This window comes from Procambarus clarkii, chromosome 80 (assembly GCF_040958095.1).
Source record: "Procambarus clarkii isolate CNS0578487 chromosome 80, FALCON_Pclarkii_2.0, whole genome shotgun sequence".
NCBI lineage: Eukaryota > Metazoa > Arthropoda > Malacostraca > Decapoda > Cambaridae > Procambarus > Procambarus clarkii.
This window is the reverse complement of record NC_091229.1, coordinates 11,358,411-11,381,395: the sequence shown is the minus strand read 5'-3', so window position 1 is coordinate 11,381,395 and position 22,985 is coordinate 11,358,411. Positions and strand designations below refer to the sequence as shown.

At 40.8% G+C, this 22,985-nt stretch overlaps 1 protein-coding gene across 4 annotated transcripts in view; it reads left to right on the top strand.

The window, feature by feature from the left end:
- LOC123746346 (uncharacterized) overlaps positions 1 to 22,985 on the top strand; it is a 225,027-nt gene that overhangs the window by 14,338 nt on the left and 187,704 nt on the right. For all 4 annotated transcript variants that reach the window (XM_045727805.2, XM_045727804.2, XM_045727803.2 and 1 more), the window contains exon 2: positions 9,798 to 12,971. In XM_045727805.2, the coding sequence (XP_045583761.2) occupies positions 10,399 to 12,971 (2,573 nt within the window). In that variant the 5' untranslated portion in view covers positions 9,798 to 10,398. The remainder of the gene's footprint in view (positions 1 to 9,797; positions 12,972 to 22,985) is intronic.

Sequence of the window (22,985 nt, the reverse complement as noted above, 5' to 3'; positions counted from 1 at the left end):
TATTATGGTGGGAATTATTCTTAAATACATTAGTCTTTGGACTTTACCATCACAAAAACATCTTATATAAATTAACTTCATTATCAATATTAAAGTAGAGTAAATGTGACCCTTCTATCACTTTCTGACATTTGGACAATGTAGGCCAGGCGTCAGTGGGGAAGGAGGGCAGCCATTGTTGTTGATACTAGACCAGAGGCTCACAGGAGCAAATACGGCTCCTGTTAATTTTACTTGGACGTAGTGTTATGGAAACCAAGGGTGTACCATTTTCAACACGCTGTCAACAAATCAAGTTAAGTGTTCTTTCCGAAACCCAGTATCTTTCATTTATGGCCATTAATGTCATTATATAGGGTGGCCCGGTTAGAGCACGTGGAAGCCTCAAACTAAAGGTAATTAAGCCAGGTCTTTATTGTTCTATGTATAGTGTTTTCTCTGATATAGCTTGTCATATATAGGATTCTGGCTTCACAGCTAGCGCACTTTTGACAGGTCAAGACGAGGAAGCAAGATTTTGTGCACCAGTTACTGGGTGATGGAAACTACCTCAAAGAGGATAATTTGGTGTCTACACCCTAGTTATACCTGGTGGACTAACCTGCTGTACAATAAGATAAGGAACCTCTTCAATGTATGTAGTCTATTACTGTAGTATGATTGGCTGCATATATAAATTTAATAAACCCCCCTAATGTGTAGAGGATCGATTTGTGAGATTATGACATTATTGCAGAAATACAGTCCACTTATCATTATACAAATTGCTATCGAAGTATATAAATTAACGTAAATATAAATTCATATAAATTAAATAAATATAAATCTCACAGGTCGGTTCCCACAGTTGGCAGACATTCACGTCTCTATGATGGTAAGGTGTTGGCAGACATTCACGTCTCTCTGATGGTAGAGTGTTGGCAGACATTCACGTCTCTCTGATGGTAGGGGGTTGGCAGACATTCTACAATGCACCAATACGGCTCATAATCACACATTATATTTATGCACGGTCCAGCGGTCCAGCATGTTGTGAATTTCAGTGCCTCGTCCCATCCAGGGTCGACAAATTCCGTGTCGTCCTCAGGCGACTCTTCCAAACGCTGAGCTAAAAACTACTTGCCGGGGTTGAGCACGTTTTTTGTCATTTATGTCTGCGGACCGCGAGCCGAGCACTTAATGTTTATGTCCCTGGACTGAGTGGAGCACTTATGTCTCTGTGGACTGCGAGCCGAGCATTGACTATGCCAAAATTTATCGGTGTGGTTGTTGTCTCAGTCGGCGACTTGATTGACTCTCACCTCCCAGCCACCAGTTGTGCAATTCTGGGCCAAAAGCACGCTAAATGTCGGTGGCCTCGTTTCCTTCTGTAACAATTTAACAATGTTATATTTTTAAATCACAGTTATAATCTTAACTTGGTGCGACGAATTAACATGACCTGATAGCTCTCTGGAACATCTGCCTCTTGCAGTACTGTTACAATACGTCTTGTAATGTTTGGGCAGGAGGAGAAATCAACGCGCTCTTCACATGGCTTTATTCCAACAATAACAAACAATGACGTCACCGGTATATGTTACATGACTTTCTATGACAATACTTATGAACAAAAGAGCATCTACTCAAAACATGATGCACCTAACCTATGTGTACTTAATCCTACAAAATACCTGAATCATAACATTATTCCCTTTTTAATTAAATTCTCTCCCTACAGTTTAAGTCTATCAGGCAGTCGTATGACTTCCTGATTTTCTCAACTGGGTGTCAAGCCCTGTTACTTCTGGGGAACCTTCTTCTGAATTACTAGCTGCAGAGTGCCTAGGGTTAGCTGTGTCCACATTTTCCTCTGTTGACCCTTGCTCTGCCTCCCTGTCTCCTACAGGTGCTACCCCTTCATTATTAGGATGATATCACTAGTTCCCCCATCCCCACCTAAATGGTCTTCAAAATTTCCCTTTAACTTGGCATGAGTTGATCTGCATGTCTTTTCCAATTAATGTTCCCAAAATTCTGCACTTGCACAGTCAAATTCCTGCAGCCCAAGACTTCCATATTCTTCTCTTCTACCCAAGGCTTACCCATTCCAAAATTCCTTGCATACACTACATCCCTCTTTAAACATAACTTCCTCTCCCTGAACCAATTGATTGGCCCAGCTAGTTATCGATTTTGCTTTATCTGGAACTGTCTTTACTGGTTCCATGCGCACTTTAAAGTTCCTATTACACCGCAATTCAGAAGGAGATTTACCATTGGTAGAATGAACAGTTTTTCTTTGATTATACAAAAATCTACAAAGCCTTGTGTTAATAGTGCCTTCCATAAACTGCTGTAACCCTTCTTTTAAGGATCTCATTGCTCTCTCAGACAGACCATTTGAAGAAGGATTATAGGGGCAGGTGTTACATGTTTCATACCATTTTTGTACAATAATATCCTACATTTCCCCAGAAAAAAATAAGGAGCATCATCTGACACCACTATGTCTGGCAATCCAAAATTACAAAATGTTTTCCTGGACATTTCTACTTGTGAACATTTCACAAGTAACAGATGACGTGGTGGAATTACACACATGAACATCCAGAAATTTTGTGTATGAATCCACAATCACCAGGTAATATTTGTTATCCACAGGTCCATCATAATCTATTTGAGGTCTAGACCAGGGTTTTACAGTGCATGACCAGGAAAGTACAGGGGCTTGGGGTTTCTGATAATTTTTATAGCAAATGTGACAATTCTTAGTTACTTCAACAATATCCTGGTCCATTTTTGGCCAGCAAACCGAAATTTTAGCTTCTGCTTTCATAGCATTTATGCCATTATGGCCTATATGCAGCTGTTCCAAAATCTTACATCTCACTTCAACCGGAACCACCACTCTATTCCTATACAAATACACATCTTGGTGAATCCTAAGGTCAGCCTTTACTGGAGCATACTTTGACAATAATAAATTATTATTCCAATCATATATGGCATTCTTCATCAACAGATTTAATTTGGAATCTCTACTAGTTGCCTTCCTAATAGTCTTGAATGAAATAATCTCAAAAGACATCGATTCCACCAGGTTAACATATTCCACTGGAATTCTGGAATTCCATTCTTCTGTAATAGGCAATCTATTTAATTCATCAGCCTGGCTTAAATTCTAAATCATACTGAAACTGCGAGAGTAGCAATGCCCAACATTGAATTCTAGCATTATCATTAACTGGAATTTATTTACCTCTGCAAAACAATCTTAGCAGGCGTTTATGTTCTGTTCCAGCAAGAAATTTCCTACCCAGCAGAAAATACCTTAGTTTTTTTTACAGCATATACCAAACATAAGGCTTCTTTGTCTAATTGAGAATAATTATGTTTTGCAGGAGATAATTTCTTGCTAGCAAAATATACTACTTTATCCTGACCATCTACTTCCTGTAATAACCCACTCCTACTGAGGAAGCATCTACCTCCAGTTTTAAAGGAAGTTTACCAGTAAATTAGTGAGCATTGGAGAATTTATCACTTCCTGCTTAATATTCCTGAAGGTCTTCTCCTCTCTTGTTGTCCACTTAAATCTAGCCCCTTTTTTCAATAATTCATACAAGGGCGCTAATTTTGTTTAAAAGTTCTTCATGAACTTGCAAAAATATGTTACCATCCCTACAAAATAATGTACTTCCCCCATTGATGTTGGGGCTGGAGCATCTACTATAGCCGCTAAATTTTTGTGAGAAGGATTAAAGCCCTTACCTGAAATATGGTACTCCAGGTATTCAATGACATTGGTCTTCAGTGTTGTTTTACCCTTATTAATCTTCACATTGTGCTCTTGCAGGAGATTCTAAACCTTTTCTAATCTAGGATAATGCTCTTTCTCATTCTACCCACATACAGTAATGTCATCTAAAGAGCAAGCCACACCCTCAGTGTCTACTAACAACTGGAACATGAGTCTCTGAAAAATTGATGGAGACGAAGAGAGCCCAAAAGGCATTCTTGTCGGAAAACCCAACACCATTTACTAATATTAAACAATAAGCAGATATTATTGCTACTGTTGGATATACAAGTTAACCCATAGAAAATGTAGCTCAGTGGAAATTTCCGTCAATAGAAAATGGGATATCAATGCCACATAGTGCTATAAATGTTGGAAATTTCCAACACTAAATACAACACTGTTGTATTCTCATTAATTATTACTAATTCTACTAATCATTGTAGTGATAAAATTAACCCAACGTAGAGTTCACATGTACTAATAATTACATCTGTACAAGAAGGCTAGAATTCTTACGTCACCCGACGCCAGTATTGCGTCAGATTTCATTGTAATAAACACATTTATATCCAATGTGCCTGAGAATTGAATTCGATTCTCTATAAACAACGGCGTTCTGTGTGATAATTAATTACAGATAAACTGATCTCCAACTAAAGCCAAATAGAGCGTTTATAGTTATAACTGTTATCTAGTAGTAAATTTAACGTCACGCGTGAATGCCCTGGAGAGACTTTAATTCTTCTCCATTGTTCGTTTACTATCATAGAACTGGCAAATAATAATATCTAACTCTTCCAAATAATAAACCCGTCCTAACCCGAGCATTTCAAGCACAACCGCGAGAAATGATAATATCCATAATAAATAATTTGGTTAATAAACGCGGGACGCGGAGCGGGGCGGAAGAGACACCAGTCCACGTGTTGAAGCGTTTACGAGCAGACGTGTTCACGTGGTGCTCACGAGAAGACGCCATTACCCAGCTACCAGGGTAGACGCCATCAAATCTGTAGAAGAAAGTCGCCACTGTGAGGTGTGAAGAACCTTTGCAGACAATACCTTCACCTGGTGTCAGTGTCATTTACGGAACCTGTTAAATTTGGTTCTATGTAACTCCATGTGACCGGCCAGTGGAGCGCGTCAGTATCTAGGATAGACTAGTCTAGAGCCTAGGACGCGACCTTCGGCAAGCCTTAACTTACACAGTGCCCATATTAGCTAAGTACCTTATCCTTGTTTGATGCATCAGATAGGGGGTGGGTTTATAGCTGGGTAGCTTGTCGTGACGACGTATGGCAACTAAAAATCTTTCTCTTATTATTAATATCAATTTATTGAGCATAGAAATCTAGTAGTTTAATCTGTTGCTACTGGAAACAATATTTTTGCAGCGTGTGTGAAGAATTCTCCGAGCTGACATTTCCCATGTTAATCAACTCCCAGTGTTCCATGACGAGTCCAGGAGAATCAGAGGATGCGTCGTGACTAACTTCTAAGGAATCGTCATTAAGCTAAGATTCCTTTTGTATTCCTCGAATTTATTATCTGTATTCCTTTACATGCAGAACTCTGTTCATTGGATTAACATGTGTTTATTATGATTATTATTATTCATGTTCATAATCTATGTTCCCATTAATGATAACGATAATGATTTCATAAATATTCATAGGATTAGATTATTATACATTGGACTGGTGAACGAACCACACTAGTTCCTGGACGTATTGAGTTCCAGTAATAACCCCCCAATGTAGGTGTTTGAGGCTTTGATTCATTTAATTATACAGCCCATTAATTATTTCAGTGATCATATTCTCTAGTATTTTATCCATAGTTACTGGTTCATCTAGGAATTTTCTAATGATCATATTTTCTCAGTTTCCCTCTTTACTATAAAAGCGGGTGGTCCTTCGTAACTCATTTTACTATATTAATATTTAAATAATTAGAGTCAAGCCCCAAATGTCCCACAATAAATTCGCCAGATATTCTGTTGGAAATTATTCTTAATACAGCAGTCTTTGGACTTTAAACATCATAAAAACATCTCATATGAATTAACTTAATTATCAATACCAAAATAGAGTAAATGTGACCTTTCTTCAACTTTTGACATCTGGACAAAGTGCCAGGGCGTCAGTAGTGGGAGAGAGGTCAGCCATTGTTTAAGATCATAGTCGCAGAAGCAAATTCAGCTCCCATAATTCTCCCTTGGATGAAGTATTATGGAGATCAAATTAGAGCTTCTTCCATCATCAACACACAATCAACATCTAAACAAGGGAAGTGTCTTTCCGAAATCTTATCTAGTCATTTCCGGCCGGTAATGTTAGGTAGATATGATTAATTCCGGTTAGCCGCATGGCAAGTGACATCACCTAGGTGAAGAAGAGGAAGCAAGAATTAATCTTGATATAACAGTACATGGGTGGTGGATGCTAGCCTCGCACGAGGACTATTTGGTGTCATCATTCTTGTTCATACCTGGTGGACTAAGACTACCATACTGTTATGGAGGGTAGGTGGTTGTTGTGGGAAGGGTCAATAGCTAGAGTCAAGATGTATCATCTACACCACTTTAACAGGATGAATTGATACTTCCCATACACTAACTTATTTAATAAACCCTCTAATAACCCCCCATATACATTATTACAACTATTTTCTTTACCACTCTACTTTACGTTAAACACCTTGGTCTACATAGGCAGAATGTAAGGTTTACAATTACAAAACTAGGGTAAAGTCTACTTGGAGAAAAGGTTTAAAGCAGCCTTGGTAGCTATGACCCACGTGGTACACTAGCCACAATGGAGTACACTTAGTGATGCCAAAACACTGGCTTAGACTACACAATAACTGTAAATATACCTAACCAGGTAGCACAGTAACGGTACAAACATGGTACTTATCTTGGACATAGATTATAGGGAGAGGAGAAAGGAGGAGGAGGAAGACAGAGCCCCACAGGGAAAGTCAAGACACCACAGCTGCCAGCCAGAGAGAAGAGAACCAGCACAGACGCCCGAGCTCATTTAAGTATGCTGCTGGGACGGATACTCAGCTGATCGTACAGCAGCAATCATCACAAGTTTACTCAGACATTCATTACTAGTTACTTTAGTAATTCTAAGAATAGCTGATAACTAGTTCAATATTATGTTTAATAATCAACAAGCCCAGAGCCTGAATGCTCTGTGAGAAACAAGATTCATCCTACGTCTGGCACGGAAGACGGAACCAAAGGCGTACCTAGGAATTCAGGGTCCATGCATGTAAATGTTATTGTTAATTAAATATCCTTCTCACATGATCCAATCCTATCAATTAATGTATAGTAATTATTTAGAGCTCAATTTGACCTCTGGTTTCCAACTAAGAACCCAGGGTCGTAACACATAAAATAAGATAAGACTTCTAAATTATCATTACTAATATATGTAGTTTAATACTGTAGTTTAATTGGCTACATAGATATAAATTTAATATAACCTCACCCCCTCCAATGTGTAAGGAGCCGATTTGTGAGAATATTGCAGAAATACAGTCTGCTAAACCTCATACAAATTGCTATTGAAATATATAAATTAACATAAATATAAATTCTATAACTTCATATAAATTAAATAAATATAAATCTCACGAGTCGGTTCCCCACAATTCTTTTATACTTAAATAACCTCTTATGGGTATTAATCTCTCAAAATTTCTGGCTCTCCTCCTCTACAGGAATTTGCAAGTAGGCATCTTTCAGGTCAATCTTAGAAAAAAATTGTCCCCTTGCAAACCACTGACAACAACTCGTCTATCTTGGGCAATTGGTATTTTTTTGCAATGAATGCGAACATTAAATTCTTTAAAATCTACACAGATTCTCATGAATTTCTGGTCTGCCTTCAGCACTAGTATAATTGAGACTGCCCACTCACTATGTGTAATTGGCTCTAAGATGCATTCTGCCACATTCCTTTCCAGGGCTGATTTGACCAGTTGCTTGTAATGGAATAGAACTGTTCTTCCATTTAAGATTTTAGGTGATGCCCCACTTTTCAGGTTAATTTTGGCCACTATGCTATTAATTTGCTTACTTGCGTCCACTGAATATTTTTACAACATATCTTCGGCACATTTAAATTTTTTAATTATCGACAATTCATCCAGGCCCGTCAAGAAAATTACCACCTTTTCCATGACATCCTTATCGCATAGGTTAGGATTATGTGAAACCATTACATAAAAAATCCTGGACATTTTGTTTCCTATTATAGCCTACTTTTGCTGACACTCTGCCATAGATCATAATTGGTACATTATTGTATGCACTTAATGATTTTCCATCGGGTTTTACATTCAATTGCAAGGTATCTGCCCAATCTCTAAACAGTGTTGACACTGCAGCACCAATGTCCAGTTCCAAGGGAACTAACTTCCCATTCATTACAAAATTTACCACTTGTGACTTCACCGAACATACTTTTTCATTAACCGAATATAGTTTGTTTTCCCTCACCTGCAGCCTCTTCAGATGGTTTATCTTCCTCTACTGCCTTGACCACCTTACCGTTACCTCTTCTTCCTGCATTCCCCTGTGGTATCATCTCCAAGGCCTTGCTCCTTCTGCTCAAGTATTTTCTGAACACTTTCCTTGTCACAAAAGTTGCATATGTAGTCCTTAAACTTGCAGTTGCTACTACTGTGATAGTACCCACAGTGTTTACATCTTGTCTGACCCTGTACTACTATGATTTCTTGGGTAGTAGATTTCTTACCTCCAAAAGCTCTATCCAGATTCAAAATCTTCTCTAGCACTGTCCATGAAGTCATCGATTGTAAATCCAAGTTTTCTGCCACCAGATTAGGGAAAAATATCCCATTTTCTACTGCCATGAAAAACTGGCCTCTCACTCGACCATCAAACTGTGCTCCAAAGTTGTAGTGGTTAGTCAACGTCTTCAATTCTACATATAAATCCTGTAAAGACTCCTGCTGCTTTTTCGTCCTCTTTTGGAAATCCATCAAACTCCTGTGATATGAAGGTTTCACTATATTATGATGATAAAGGATGTTAAAGAGGTCTTCAGAGGTCTTTTTGTGTGGTAGCTCTGGCGCACAAACGTTACCAAGGACACTATAAACTGTTATACTCAGTGAAACTAACATTACAGTTTTCTTGTTTGTGTCCTCCTTAATCCCATAGTACTGGAAGTTTGCTTCCATCAGGCTCAGCCACAGGTCCAACGACATTTTGGTAGCATCAAACGGCTCCATTAAGATGACCTCTGAGGTTGCCATGGCCATGGAAGGTTGCACAACTCAAATGTTGTCTTAAATTCCTCCACACGACGTACTCTGCTGACTCCTGATCCTCCACATCTCGTCTTGTACCCGACTCTCTGCCTTAGGTGTTACTAATCCTCGTCGCCACTGTAATGTTTGGGCAGGAGGAGAAACCAACGTGCTCTCCACATGGCTTTATTCCAACAACAACAAACAATGACGTCACCGGTATATGTTACATGACTTACTATTTACAATGCTTATTAACAAAAGAGCATCTGCTCAAAACATGATACACCTAACCTATGTAGCACTTAATCATACAAAATACCTTATTCCTAAATAATAACTGGATACTTAATCCTACATTGTAACGTATTGTAGGATCCTTAATCCTACAAAATACCTTAATCCTAACACGTCCTGTCACATAATCTGCCACTTGCAGTACTGCTAGAATATGTCCTGTCACATAGTCTGCTACTTGCAGTACTGCTGCAATATGTCCATTCACATAGTTTCCCACTTGAAGTACTGTTACAATATGTTCTGTATCATAGTCTGCCACTTGAATTATTGCTGCAGTGTTTCTTGTCTCGTAGTCTGTTTGCTTGAATTATTGCTAAAATGTGATCTGTCTCATACTCTGCTATTTAAATTATTCTTATAATATGTCCTCATAGTCTGCCATTTGTTGTACCGTTACAATGACTTTTGTTTTATTTTACAGTAAAGGAGAGTGAAGTGAGAGAGTGAAGCATCACTGACCGTCAGCTGTGAATAATGAAAGGAGTACATCACTGACCGTCAGCTGTGAATAATAAGGGGAGTACATCACTGACCGTCAGCTGTGAATAATAAGGGGAGTACATCACTGACCGTCAGCTGCGAATAATGAAAGGAGTACATCACTGACCGTCAGCTGTGAATAATGAAAGGAGTACATCACTGACCGTCAGCTGTGAATAATAAGGGGAGTACATCACTGACCGTCAGCTGTGAATAATAAGGGGAGAACATCACTGACCGTCAGCTGTGAATAATAAGGGGAGTACATCACTGACCGTCAGCTGTGAATAATAAGGGGAGTACATCACTGACCGTCAGCTGTGAATAATAAGGGGGGTACATCACTGACCGTCAGCTGTGAATAATAAGGGGAGTACATCACTGACCGTCAGCTGTGAATAATGAAGGGAGTACATCACTGACCGTCAGCTGTGAATTATGAAAGGAGTACATCACTGCCAAAAAAGCGAATTAATTAATTATCAAAGTCTCTGGGAACTTGTCAGCTGCACTATATTGCTGTATCATTTCCGTTTTGAGTGATGGCTGCTATATCTAACGAGGAATATAATGGGTTCAGATTTAACAAGTTTTTAAATGACTGTGGCAGACGGGTCTTGTATAAAACATTCCGTTGGGGAACGCCAGACAAGCCTGATAATATCAAGCTGGATGATTACTTAAATGACTTGGGAAAACCAGGAAAGTTTAATAAAACTCAAAAGGAATTGATCGATAACAGTCCAGACGGATCAGATTTTGATGTATCGCTGCTCTTCCAGAGCATCAAACTTGCCTGCAAGGATGTGGCGGAGTTCAGTGACCCAAAATGGTTTACTGAAAGTTCAGAAATGGAGTACTACGTTACAGCCATAAAGAACATGAGAAACAATGCTCTTCACGGAAAACTTGCAATTTCTGATGAAGAACTTTTGAAACAGACAAATAATCTACTGGACTTCTTGATTAACTGTCTTAAGGCTTCTGGAGAACGGTATGGACGGGACGAGGCTGAGGTAAACTTAGAGATCAAGCAGGTCGAAGATGATCTGGATAACATCAAACACGAGATTCTTGGAGAAGAAGATTTAATAAAATATTGCAGTGACAAAATAAAGCAGCTTATGATTGAGAATAGCAGCAAGAGATTGGAGGAGGTCTTCCAAAACATTGTTTATATTAACCCGGTGTCTTTTATCACAGATAACCTTTGGCTTGAGGTTGACAAAATATTTGTTGATATCGAGGTCAAACATGGAAAACGGAGAGGTGAAGGTGAACACATAGACTATCGGGAACTTCTTAAACTTGTTCAGAGCCCAGTTGCGCCTCCTTCTATGAGCGCTGCTTCCCAACAACCGAGCCCAGCTTTACACCCTACTGTGAGTGCTGCCTCCCAGCAACAGGGACTCTCTGCACGACCACAAATACTTCTGGTTGAAGGTGTAGCCGGGAGCGGCAAGACTACTTTGGTGACAATGGTAACACAGGATTGGATAAAAAAAGATCAAGGCAAAATAAAAGGCCTAGATAATTACGAACTCATGCTGTGGGTACAGTGTAGGAACTCTATCGTACACTCCTACCTCGACCTCCTGGACCGCCTCATGCCAGATGTATCATTAAAATTCAGGAACCTCTTGCCAAGATTGATGAAGCTTTGCAAGCTGCTAATTGTAGTCGATGGCCTTGATGAAATTAATGAGAACTCGAGAAAACTTGTGAACAGTCTTTTGCAAGAGTTCAAGAATGCTTCGCACACAACATTCATTTGCACGTCTCGACCAGAAAAGCTTGAAATGTTTAAGAATACGATTCCTCGAGAATATGAAGTGACAATTGCTGAGCTACGAGGTATACTTAAGGACCGAATTCTCGAGTTCTTACGTCTAAATCATCAGGTGATAAAGAAAATGACGAAGAGTGAACGAAGTACTGAGCAGCTGGTAAAGGTGGTGGAAAAGTTAAAAGGTCTTCAGGAACACTTATCGCTACCAATGAACTTAATTTTGCTGGTATACATCTGGGATCAGGCGCCAGAGGAGCAGAACATGACGACCATCACTCAAACGGAGCTTTACAATAAAATTCACCGTCTGTGTCTAAGTAAGTTATTGGAGAGACTGGCCAATCATCCACAGACCAACGCCATGTCTAAAGACGACCTAGAGGACGGGATCCAAGGGATTTTAAAGGTGATTTACCGGATATCGCTTGAGAGTCTCTCCCGTGATCAGTTGATCCTTGAGAATGAAATTATAAAGCAAGTAAAATTGACCTGTAAAAACGAAGGTTTACCTCAGGAGGAGCTACTGTCAGCGTTCCTAAGCTTGAAGCCCATTTGGACATGGGAAGGCGTCCAAGAGCGTTACTCTGCACCCCACAAGGGAATCCAAGACTACTACAGTGCTGAACATATTGTGGCAAACATCAAGTGCGAGCTAAAGTCTCATGCTCTCAAAGTCTCACATGACAAGCTTACAACAACACTTCCCACAACACCTTCCCCATCAGCCACACCTTCACCATCCACACCGACACCAGCCCGACATAGCAGGTTCTGGAGAGTGTGGAAACATGTTATGATAAAACTGAAGAATAATACACATTTCCCTTCACGTTCTGGTATTATCCGGAAAGTGTTGAAAGAGACCTTAAAAACAGATGAAGTTGGCATAGGCAAGTACCAAAATGTTTTGGTGCATGTGGCCGGGCTGTTGCATCTAACCATGGACCAGGTGCCCGAGGCCTTGGTGCGGGAAGTTGTAGCACTCCTGCACGAGTCTGGGATGTGGCGTGAGAGTCAGTGGCTCGATCTTCTCGAGAACACTAATGTCCTCTCTGTCACAGCTAAGGCCGTGGCCCCCTTCATCAATTCTAAAAGAGGTATAGATATAAGTGACAGCCGTGTGAGGAGCTATGCAGCTCTCCTACCACACCTCAAGCCATCTAAGGTATCTATTTCTATCAAGAGTGACCCTTCTGCCCTGCCTTGCCTGCCAGACTTGCTGGCTGGCCTCACCCGCCATCACTGTGTAATGCTGAGTCTCGAGCACCACTACTACCATGACCACACAACCACTTCAGACCACATCCTCCAATGTTTACAGCCTTTGTGAGTTTTTGTTATAGTTAACGTGCATGCTGGTGATTATCTAAATTTTAAAACATATTTAAATTCGTAGACGGGCCTTTTTACACTGTCATCACTGAAATTTCTGTTAACTTGTCAGGTCAATATGCTACTGCGGAATTGCTATCCTGTTGCATTACAACAACCAATGTAAAGTTTATGTCAATATCGTATCAGTGTTCACCACGGCTGCAGATGTCGATAATGGTGACTGACAGTATTTGATCATACATGTGTGAATATATATGCTTCTTTCAGCATCAATATCAACTGTGCAGATGTGAATGGAGAAGTGATGGCTGAACATCTCAGTTTGCTAATTGATATCATGATGCTAACCTCATTGTAGTAAGTGACATTAACACAATTTGTTTTCGACCAGATGAGTACATGAACTACAAAATGCTTTCATGTAAGATGAAAACTTTCATTGCCCCTGCTATCGATGATGACTTTAAAATTAAATTTAACTTTTCATCACAGGATGGGAGAGGATGCTCTCATATTGATCATGTTCTTATCGATGATGACTTAACTGCTCACATCTGCAGTTGTGGGGGAGGGGGAGGGGGGGACGGTTTTTGACTGGATAGCATCCGGCACCGGCGAGAAACAAGGGGCAGTTTCTTTCACCCTGATGCACCTGTTACCTAGCAGTAAATAGGTACCTGGGAGTTAGTCAGCTGTCACGGGCTGCTTCCTGGGGTGTATGTGTGTGAGTTTGTGGTGTGGGGAAAAAATAGTAGTTAGTAACAGTTGATTGACAGTTAAGAGGTGGGCCAAAAGAGCACAGCTCAACCCCCGCAAGTACAACTAGGTGAATACATCTGTGGGTATAAGACAATGAGTGATGGTGTCAATCAGTCTGGCCATCTTCCTGTCAGAGCCGTCTTCAGTATACCTCACTACCAATTTGCTGCTGCGAATGAGAGCAAAAGACTCTCAAGAACACTTAAAGTCTGAGAGAAGGCCACTCTACTGGACATTTTTTTAATCTATATAAATATATAAGTAAATGTTCGTTCAAAATCGCTAATCTCCGAAAGTTCTTCATTGACTGCTTTGAAATTTTCACACAACGTTCCATTTGCATCCGAGCGTGTTTTTATATACATAGTATATAGATGTCACGTCTGTAATGGGAACAACACATGCTTTTTTGAAAAACTGTGTTTTTCATGTGAGGGAAATCTTCGAAACCTCTTTACCGATTGCTTTGAAATTTTGACACAACGTTGTATTCGAATAGGCGTGTGTTTTTATATACCTACTATATACATGCCTCACCTGTCACGTGATAAAACATGCTTTTTTGAAAAACAGTGCCATTTGTTGGATGTAACAGCAACACACACTGTAATCTCCGAAAGTTCTTCATCGATAGCTTTTAAATTTTGACACAATGTTCTATTCGAATACACACATGTTTTTATATACCTACTATATAGATGCCATATCTGTGACAGGTAAAAGCATACTTTTTTAAAAAACAGCACCATTTGTTGCACGTAATAGCAACACATGGTGCACTAAATATGTTACAATTCCATTTCAATGTTTCTGATTTCATTGACAAATTGAATTATCATAGATTTTGATTAATTTTCATTTCTATTTAATATTTTATGTGACATTGCATTGGAATTGAGCTGTGTTGTTTACCATACCGTTCATTTCTTGAGTATAAGTATAGATGCCACACACCAGGGATTGGTAAAAACATGTTTTTTTTAGAAAAACAGCATCATCTGTTGCATATAAGAGCAGCAAATGCTATCCTAAATATTTTACGATTCCATTTCAATGTTTCCGATTTCATTGATCAATTTAATTTTCATAGATTTTGATATATTTTCATTTTGATTTAATTGTTTTGTATGACATTGTGTTGAAATTGAGCTGTGTTGTTTACCATGCCATTCATTTCGTGGGTATAGTTTATTTTTTGTATTTCTTCTTTTTTTTTCATATCTATTTTTTAACTATTCTTGTTATATTCCTGTGATTGAAACATCAGATCATTAGATGTTCCCAATTTTCTGATGGGAACATCAGATCATTTGGGAATGCATCGGACGAGGGAGTGGGAAATGGTGGGGAGGATAAGGGGATTGGGAGTGGGGGATGGTGGGAAACATGAGGGGAGAGGGGGAGGGGGTAAGGGTGGGGGACGGAGGAGTTGGGGATGGTATGGACGAGAAGACAGGGAAATTGAGAATGGTGGGGAGGACAAGGGGACTGGGGAGTGGGGGGATGTGGGGAGGACGAGGGGACGGGGGAGGGGGAATTGTATGGAGGACGAAGAAATGGAGGAGTGGGAGATTGGTGGGGAGGACGAGGAGACGGTGGAGGGGGGAATGGTTAGGAGGACGAGGGGGACGGTGGAGTGGAGGATGTTGGAGAGGACAAAGGGATGGGGGAAGAGGGTAATCGTGGGGAGGACGAGGGGATGGGGAAGTCGGGAATGGTTGGGAGGACGAAGAGATGGGGTAAAGGGAGGAATGGTGGGGAGGACTGGGAGAGAGGGGAAAGTTGCTATGATGGATGAGGGACGCACCTGTGCATGCATTGCTGAGTCACAGCAAAGCATGGCTGGGTACAGCTAGTCTATATCAATAAAAATAAAAATATGTTCATTTATTCAAAATCGCTACTCTACGAAAGTTCTTCACCGATTGCTTTTTCACACCGCGTTCCATTTGCATTCGAGCAGGTTTTTATATACTTACTATATAGATGTCATGCCTGTGACGGGAAAAACATGCTTTGTATGAAAAAGCTATTTTTTTCATGAGTTTTTTATGTGAGGGAAATCTTTGAAACATCTTAACGGATTGCTTTGAAGTTTTATGACAACATTGCATTCGAATAGGCGCGTGTTTTCATATACATACTATATACATGCCTCACCTGTAACAGGAAAAACATGTTAAAAAAAAAACAGCGCCATCTCTTGGACAGCGACATCTCTTGGTTGTTTTATTTAGTTGCTTAAACAATAAAAACAACCAAGGCACACAAAAACTGAGTCACGTCATTGATGTTTCATAATAAAACTCTTCTTCGTCTTTAAATAATAGTAGATATGATGGTTAATTACCAGAACACAGACGTTTTCCTATCATACTTACAGTGTCTGATGTTTCATACATCACCTACAATAACCCCTATACATGTTGTAATCACGCAAGGGAAGAGATGCGTGTAGTCCAAGCCGGCTAATATACATTCCTATGCAATATTCTCCCGCACCATGTCACTACTGGTGATATGGAATTCAAAGACTGTAATGAGCATATTAAATACGTCCCTGAGGCCCAAGGTCATGTAGTCTTCCAGATTGATACATTCACTCGATCTCTTCGTGATCGTAGTCATCAGCCTTTTCGTGTAGTAAAAATCACTTCTTTTGTTAGTTGGTCCTTTACGTCTTCCGTAATTCTTGCAGATGTCAGATGCTCCATTCAGGAGTACATCTCCTCTCCTCGCCTCTGCAATAGGTGCTGGAAATTTGGGCATGGTTCTTTCAAGTGAACAAGTGAGATGTCTATATGCCCCTTTGTGTGGAGCCTCGGGTCATTCTAAGACAGAGTGCTCATCCCAAGCTCACTGCAACAATTGAGGTGACGCCCACACTGATGATCTTCTCACATACCTGTGTGCACTACAAATTTAAGGAAATCATCCTCAATTTGAAACAACGCAATTGTTTGTCTTTCCCCGAGTCGAGACGCCAGGTTCATCATCTTTCCTCTTTCTCCAGCATGTCTTATGCTCGTGCATGGCGTTCCAAGTCTTCTCGCCCATTCCCACCTCGGTTCCGCAACTGTTTCCAGGCCTTTGACCCCAACACTTCCACGTTTTCTGTTCCTTTGCATTCTGGAACTGAGGGTCTTTCCCATGGTTCCCCTCCTGGTGTTTTCTCCCTTCGGTATGCAGACGACGAGTCATAATAACGTGAATGAAGAAATAATGACCAAACCACAACTCAAAAGTTGGAGAAGCGACGATGTTACCTTTTCTTTCTTACCTTTTTCTTACATTCATCCTATTCTTACCTTATTCTTACAGTCATCCTTTTCTTACCTTATTCTTACATTCATCCTATCCTTTCCTCATTCTTACCTTCTCTCTGCTTCTCACCTCATTCTCTTACCTGCTCCTGACCTCTGATCTTACTCTCTTACTTGATATATTTGCCTGTATCTTCCTCTGTTCTATTTATCAGTACTATTTATCAGCTACAATTGTCAGTAAGATAACTATTTCTCCTGATCCAATCCCAGTCCGGTAGGCTTTGGTGGTTGGACTTGGCCAAAACAATGGAAACTCTTGGGGTGCAAGAGCAGGAAATGTCCTAAACAGACTACATTTAAAAAACATGATTCTTGATAGAGAGGGTGATCAACCACACCCAAATTACACTTCTTCCGCACCGTGGAAAGAGCCTACTTTCAAAATAGTAATAGAAAGTCTCAAAATGAAAAAGGCTGCCTATGATCCAACAATCATAAGGTGCATAATAGAAAAGCAAATATATAGCATTGCAGTAGCAGGAGCCACCCACATCTTCTCAGACGGATCAGTTGACACAGAATATGAGAGTGCTGGCGCTGCTCTTTGCACGACCAGCATACAGGCATATTGGAGACTGGGAGGACTAGTATCATCAACCCAAACTGAGCTGTTTGCCATACAACAGGCATTCGCATATGTGATTGCACAAAACAATCAAAATGCAATCATACACACAGACTCAAAAGCTGCACTTCAAATATTAGGACAAAAACAGTGGAATGATAACGTGGAAATAATTACCACCATTTTGTATCCTGGAGGTAAAGGCAAAGGACTCAACATAACCTTAAACTGGATTCCATCCCATGTTGGAATCCCATTAAATGAGAAAGCCGATGAAATTGCTAAATTTGCAACTCGTCATCCAGTGATACATAAAACAATTCAACCCAGCCTAGAGAACATAAAAAACATCATCACCAAAAAACTCTCACACCTCAACAAAGCCTACCTACACCAGAGAGTAGCTGAAGGTTCGCCTTCTGCAACATAGTATCTTCAGGTAACCAAATTAGAAAGGTTAAATATCCCAAAAGGAATCCACAGGGAAATAGCAGCTAGGTTATATAGACTACGTCTAGGTTACAGATGCAACTGGGAGATTGGTGAACCCCGACAGAGAGAGTGCATCTTCTGCCAAACTGTCACAGAAAAGCCATTACTTCACTATCTTCTGGAATGTCAACGACCTTAGAAGAGCTTTAAGAGTTCCTGAATCTTGCAGTGGCCACCCTAAAGCCATCAACACAGCCACTCTCCTGGTCCAAAAAGGTGTCCAGCAGCTGGACACCCTCATAAAGATTCAAGCAGTATCCTCCCCTGCGATATCAGTTTGACGATTAAATGCAACCTCAGAATACTGAAAAGAATTACTGAACAAAAAATTGTACCACTTATGGGCTATTCATTCCCGTGCCACCTCTTGGGTGGCCTAATCTTCATCAATCAATCAATCAATCTGGGAGCCGGTCGGCCGAGCGGACAGCACGCTGGACTTGTGATCCTGTGGTCCTGGGTTCGATCCCAGGCGCCGGCGAGAAGCAATGGGCAGAGTTTCTTTCACCCTATGCCCCTGTTACCTAGCAGTAAAATAGGTACCTGGGTGTCTGTCAGCTGTCACGGGCTGCTTCCTGGGGGTGGAGGCCTTGTCGAGGACCGGGCCGCGGGGACACAAAAAAGCCCCGAAATCATCTCAAGATAACCTCAAGAGAGGAATCTGTTCTATTACTTGATTTGATAATGGTCCAAGACTGACCAAAACATCCCTTCTTCATGTTCTTAGTTGTGGTTTGGTCATCATTTTCTCTCTTCCATCCTGGTCTTCTCTGTCTTCTGTGCCCTCCTTCCCATCTCAACCCGATTATTCTTCTCAGCCCTTCCTTCTGTTATTTCTTTTGGCTTTCCACAACACCTCTCCGTTCAGGCCGATGTCCAACCTCCTCCCAGCCGTCTTCGTGTTGACTGCTCCCATTCTCCCTCTCCTGCTGAAATTTTGGAGGTTGTCACCCAGTACATTCCTGCAACTACCCCTGTCTAAGTAAAAAACGTAAACCTGGCTCCTCTTCTTCCTACCCAGCGGTTAAGAAGGCATCACTTCCCTTCTGCCTCTCTCCCTGCATCTCCTCCCATACCAGTGGCAAAGTCATTTGTTCCTGTTACGGAAATTTCCTTGGCCCCTTGAATCTCACTCAGATGCTGCCCTTACTCAAGTGCACTCCCCTGTTTTTTCCCCCTTCCTCCCCCCCCCGATTCCTTGACCTCCCCCCTCTAATACCTCCTTCCACTCAGGACTCTAACTGTCCACCTCTGGCCATCCTACTGCCCCCTTGACTCAGACGTCTTTGCTAGATCTACCTCAGCCCCATCACCCCTGATTTCACTGATCATGATCCTGAACCTGTACAGAACACTGTTTTCCCTTGTTTCCTGTTATTTGTTTTAGACAATTTCTATCCTTCAATTGAATATTCGTGGTTTCTTTGCCAACTTCTATGAACTCCAACTTCTGGTCACACAGTTTTCACAGCATTGTGTCAGTCTCCAGGAACCGATTTTTTGTTATTATTATTATTTTCTACCACAGACGTGACCACACATTAACAATGCTACATCCCTTCCCTTCTGCCTCTCTCCCAGCATATATACATTTTCTTCTGTCCTCCATGGGCAGGGTTAGAGATTTGTTAAACATATAGTTCAGGGATTTATTGAACAATCAACCACAGAAGGTGATTGTAGTGCTTTTAAAATGCTAGGCTAAGCTACATACGTAAATACATAAATACACAGATTTACGTATGCCCTACATAAAGTGTTCGATGTGTCTTTTACATAGTGTCATTAACGTGCATTTACAAAGGTGAAATGGAATTCTGATCACCTTCCACATATACTTTATACACATACATATACACACACACATATACGTACATATACATATGTACATACATATATACACACACATGCATACATTTGTCTCTTTTACTCTGACAGTGTGAGATAACTGATAGAGAAACTAGTGTGCAATTAAGCACTTAATCACTGAAGGTGATTAAGGTGCTCTGGCAAGCTCAGGTTATAGAGTTACATCACATACATTCATTGTATAATTAACACGTTACATGGTCAATCTAGGGTACAAGTCCATTATATCAAGTGTTCCAGTACTCATATGGTAATTACACAGCTACGCATACTTTAGCCCAGGAGGGCGAAAGTCAGTCCATATGGGACATTCTACAATATAATGTTCAAGGGAGTGCATGTTTTCTCTTTCACAAAATTGACAAAATGTGTACTCGACATTTGAGTTTTGAGAAAGCTGCCAGATACGTCTATATTCCAGGCGTATTCTGGCCACTATAATATCACATTGCCGAGTTCTTGTTCTATTAGTCCCATATGTGAATGTCTCCTCACGATATCTATCATAATATTTAATGCTACAACTTTCAGGGCTTTGTGAATTTGTTTGGTCGGATGCTTCGATCTCGTTCTGGTCGCTTCCGCGGTTATTCCTTTCTCTCCTTCCCTCCCTCCAGCTAGTGTACCATTTATTCACATAGATACAGGTAGCTGAGGAAGGATCGTGTAACTGGAAAAGAAGGGGGACAAAGGGAATTACGGATCATGATAGCAGTAGAGTTAGGGAGCTCCAGCAAAAGCTGGTGGGAGGGAGGGAACTATCAGGAGAAAGAGCCAAGCCATATATAGTCTAATGGCTTGGCTCTTTCTCCTGATAGTTCCCTCCCTCCCTCCCTCCAGCTTTTGCTGGAGCTCCCTAACTCTACTGCTCTCTTGGTCCATAATTCCCTTTGTCCCCCTTCTTTTCCAGTTACACGATCCTTCCTCTGCTACCTGTATCTATGGGAATAAATGGTACACTGTCTGTTTCATTTAGCTCCCCTAAATGTCCCCCCTTTCTCTCCCTGATTTTAAACACCTGTTGGATCTGTTACTGGAGCCTATGCTCCTTTAGGGCGATTTTAACTGTCAGCTCGTCCTCCGGGGCGATGTTCACACAAATACCCGAAGCCGCCGCCTTTAACCATTTGTCCTTTATTCTTCTCTGTCTCTTTTTCAATACTGGTGAACTGACTCATATTGACCCGCACCTTTTCCTGTCTTGATCTTTCTCTCTGCTCGTTTTCTCTTTATTTAGATTTCACATGGCAGGTTCCTAATGTGTTTTTTTCCTATCAGGCATTTAATTGTTTTTTATTCTTGAATTCTTGGACTTATTTATATTGAGTTATTTATTAAATCATTTATTTACATTATATTTATTACTTCAAAGTGGACTGTATATTTTAAAAGTTATCCTGCTAGGTATTTACCTGATAACATAGATGGAGGTTTATACGTATAGCCTTTATCACAAATAGTGGGTATTATTAAGCTACTATATAATTTGTGTTCTACTGTTAAAATAAAATGGGTTAGTATTATAATTAAAATGGTTAGTATAACTGTTATTGTTGGCCTCAGCTGATATGTTGCGAGAGAGAGCTGGTCCTTGAATATCAGACTGATTTGCCACATGCGGTCCGTCTGGACTGGGGTTAATGGCGGCTATTAGTTTTTTTTAGAGCAAGGCTGGCGTCTGAACAGTTTCGTGTAGGTTTAACAGCTCTCTGGAACTTCTTCAGTACATCACAAACTTACCTGCCAAATGATTACACAATAACAATTGCACAGTAACTTACTAGTCAATTGTTATGACAGACATGTGTAGATTGTGTTAATTTATGAGACCAGGCTTACCCTTGGTTTTGTGTTATCATGCTAATAAGTGGCTAACCTATCTAAAGTAAATTAGCCAAAACAACTACTAGACATGGGGTTTAGTCGGGTAATTAGCACTTCCCGTTATTGATGATGAGGTCACTGTGGCTAAATTCACTGTTGGACGATCATTATTCGATCTTTGGGGTTGTCGTTGTTGTTGATTTAAGGGCGACGACGATCGTGGGATCGGATACGCCCCGGCGTACCCGTTAAGGGTGAATCGCGAAGCCAGGAAACGTGAAACGCCAAGCCAAATCGCGAAACGAGTGTCGCCAATCACTAGAAACTAATATGCCATACGGCAAATAAACGCACAGACGGGCAGATGATTGGGGAGTCCCAAGAGTCCCTTGGGGTGACAAGCACCGGCCCCGCCCCACACAGGGGGCTTGGTAGTCTGGTGCATAGCGCGCAGGACTCGTAATTCTGCGGGTTCGATTCCCGCACCAGGCAGAAACAAATGGGCAAAGTTTTTTTTCACCTTGAATGCCCCTGTTACCTAGCAGTAAATAGGTACCTTGGAGTTAGTCAGCTGTCACGGGCTGCTTCCTGGGGTGTGTGGTGTGGAGGAAAAAATAGTAGTTACGCGCCAGGCGACGTACAATCGGACCGTTGAAAAGGAATGCCAAACGGCAGTAGCAAAGCCAAAACGCGAAAACAAGACGTGATCAGGCGGCTCCCAAGCGCAGGAGGTGTCCAGACGTCCGCTCGGCTTCAAGGTTCGAGATCGATCTTTGGGGTGTAACGTGTTGAAACTCACAGGCTGCTTGCGTTTGTTTACATTATGTCTAACTTGGTTGGCTTCCTCCTAGAGAGCGTCTCTTATGGAATTGTTCTATTTGTGCCTATTATTTGACAATAGGAGATAGCCATAAGTTTAGGGTGTAGTTCATTAAGTTAAAGCATAGAAAACACTTTTCTATTGATTCTAATGCTTAGACTGGTAGTCATAAGAATACTTGATGTGTTAAATGTTTGTTTTGATGTGACGTCACAGATATCTCACTTTCTGTAATCCCTTTCTGACTAACTAGTATAACCAGGTTTGCTGGTTATAGTGGGTGTTAGTAATGATAAAATCTAAGTCTAGTGTCGGAATTTTCGACATATTCCAAGAGGGAGGGAGAAATA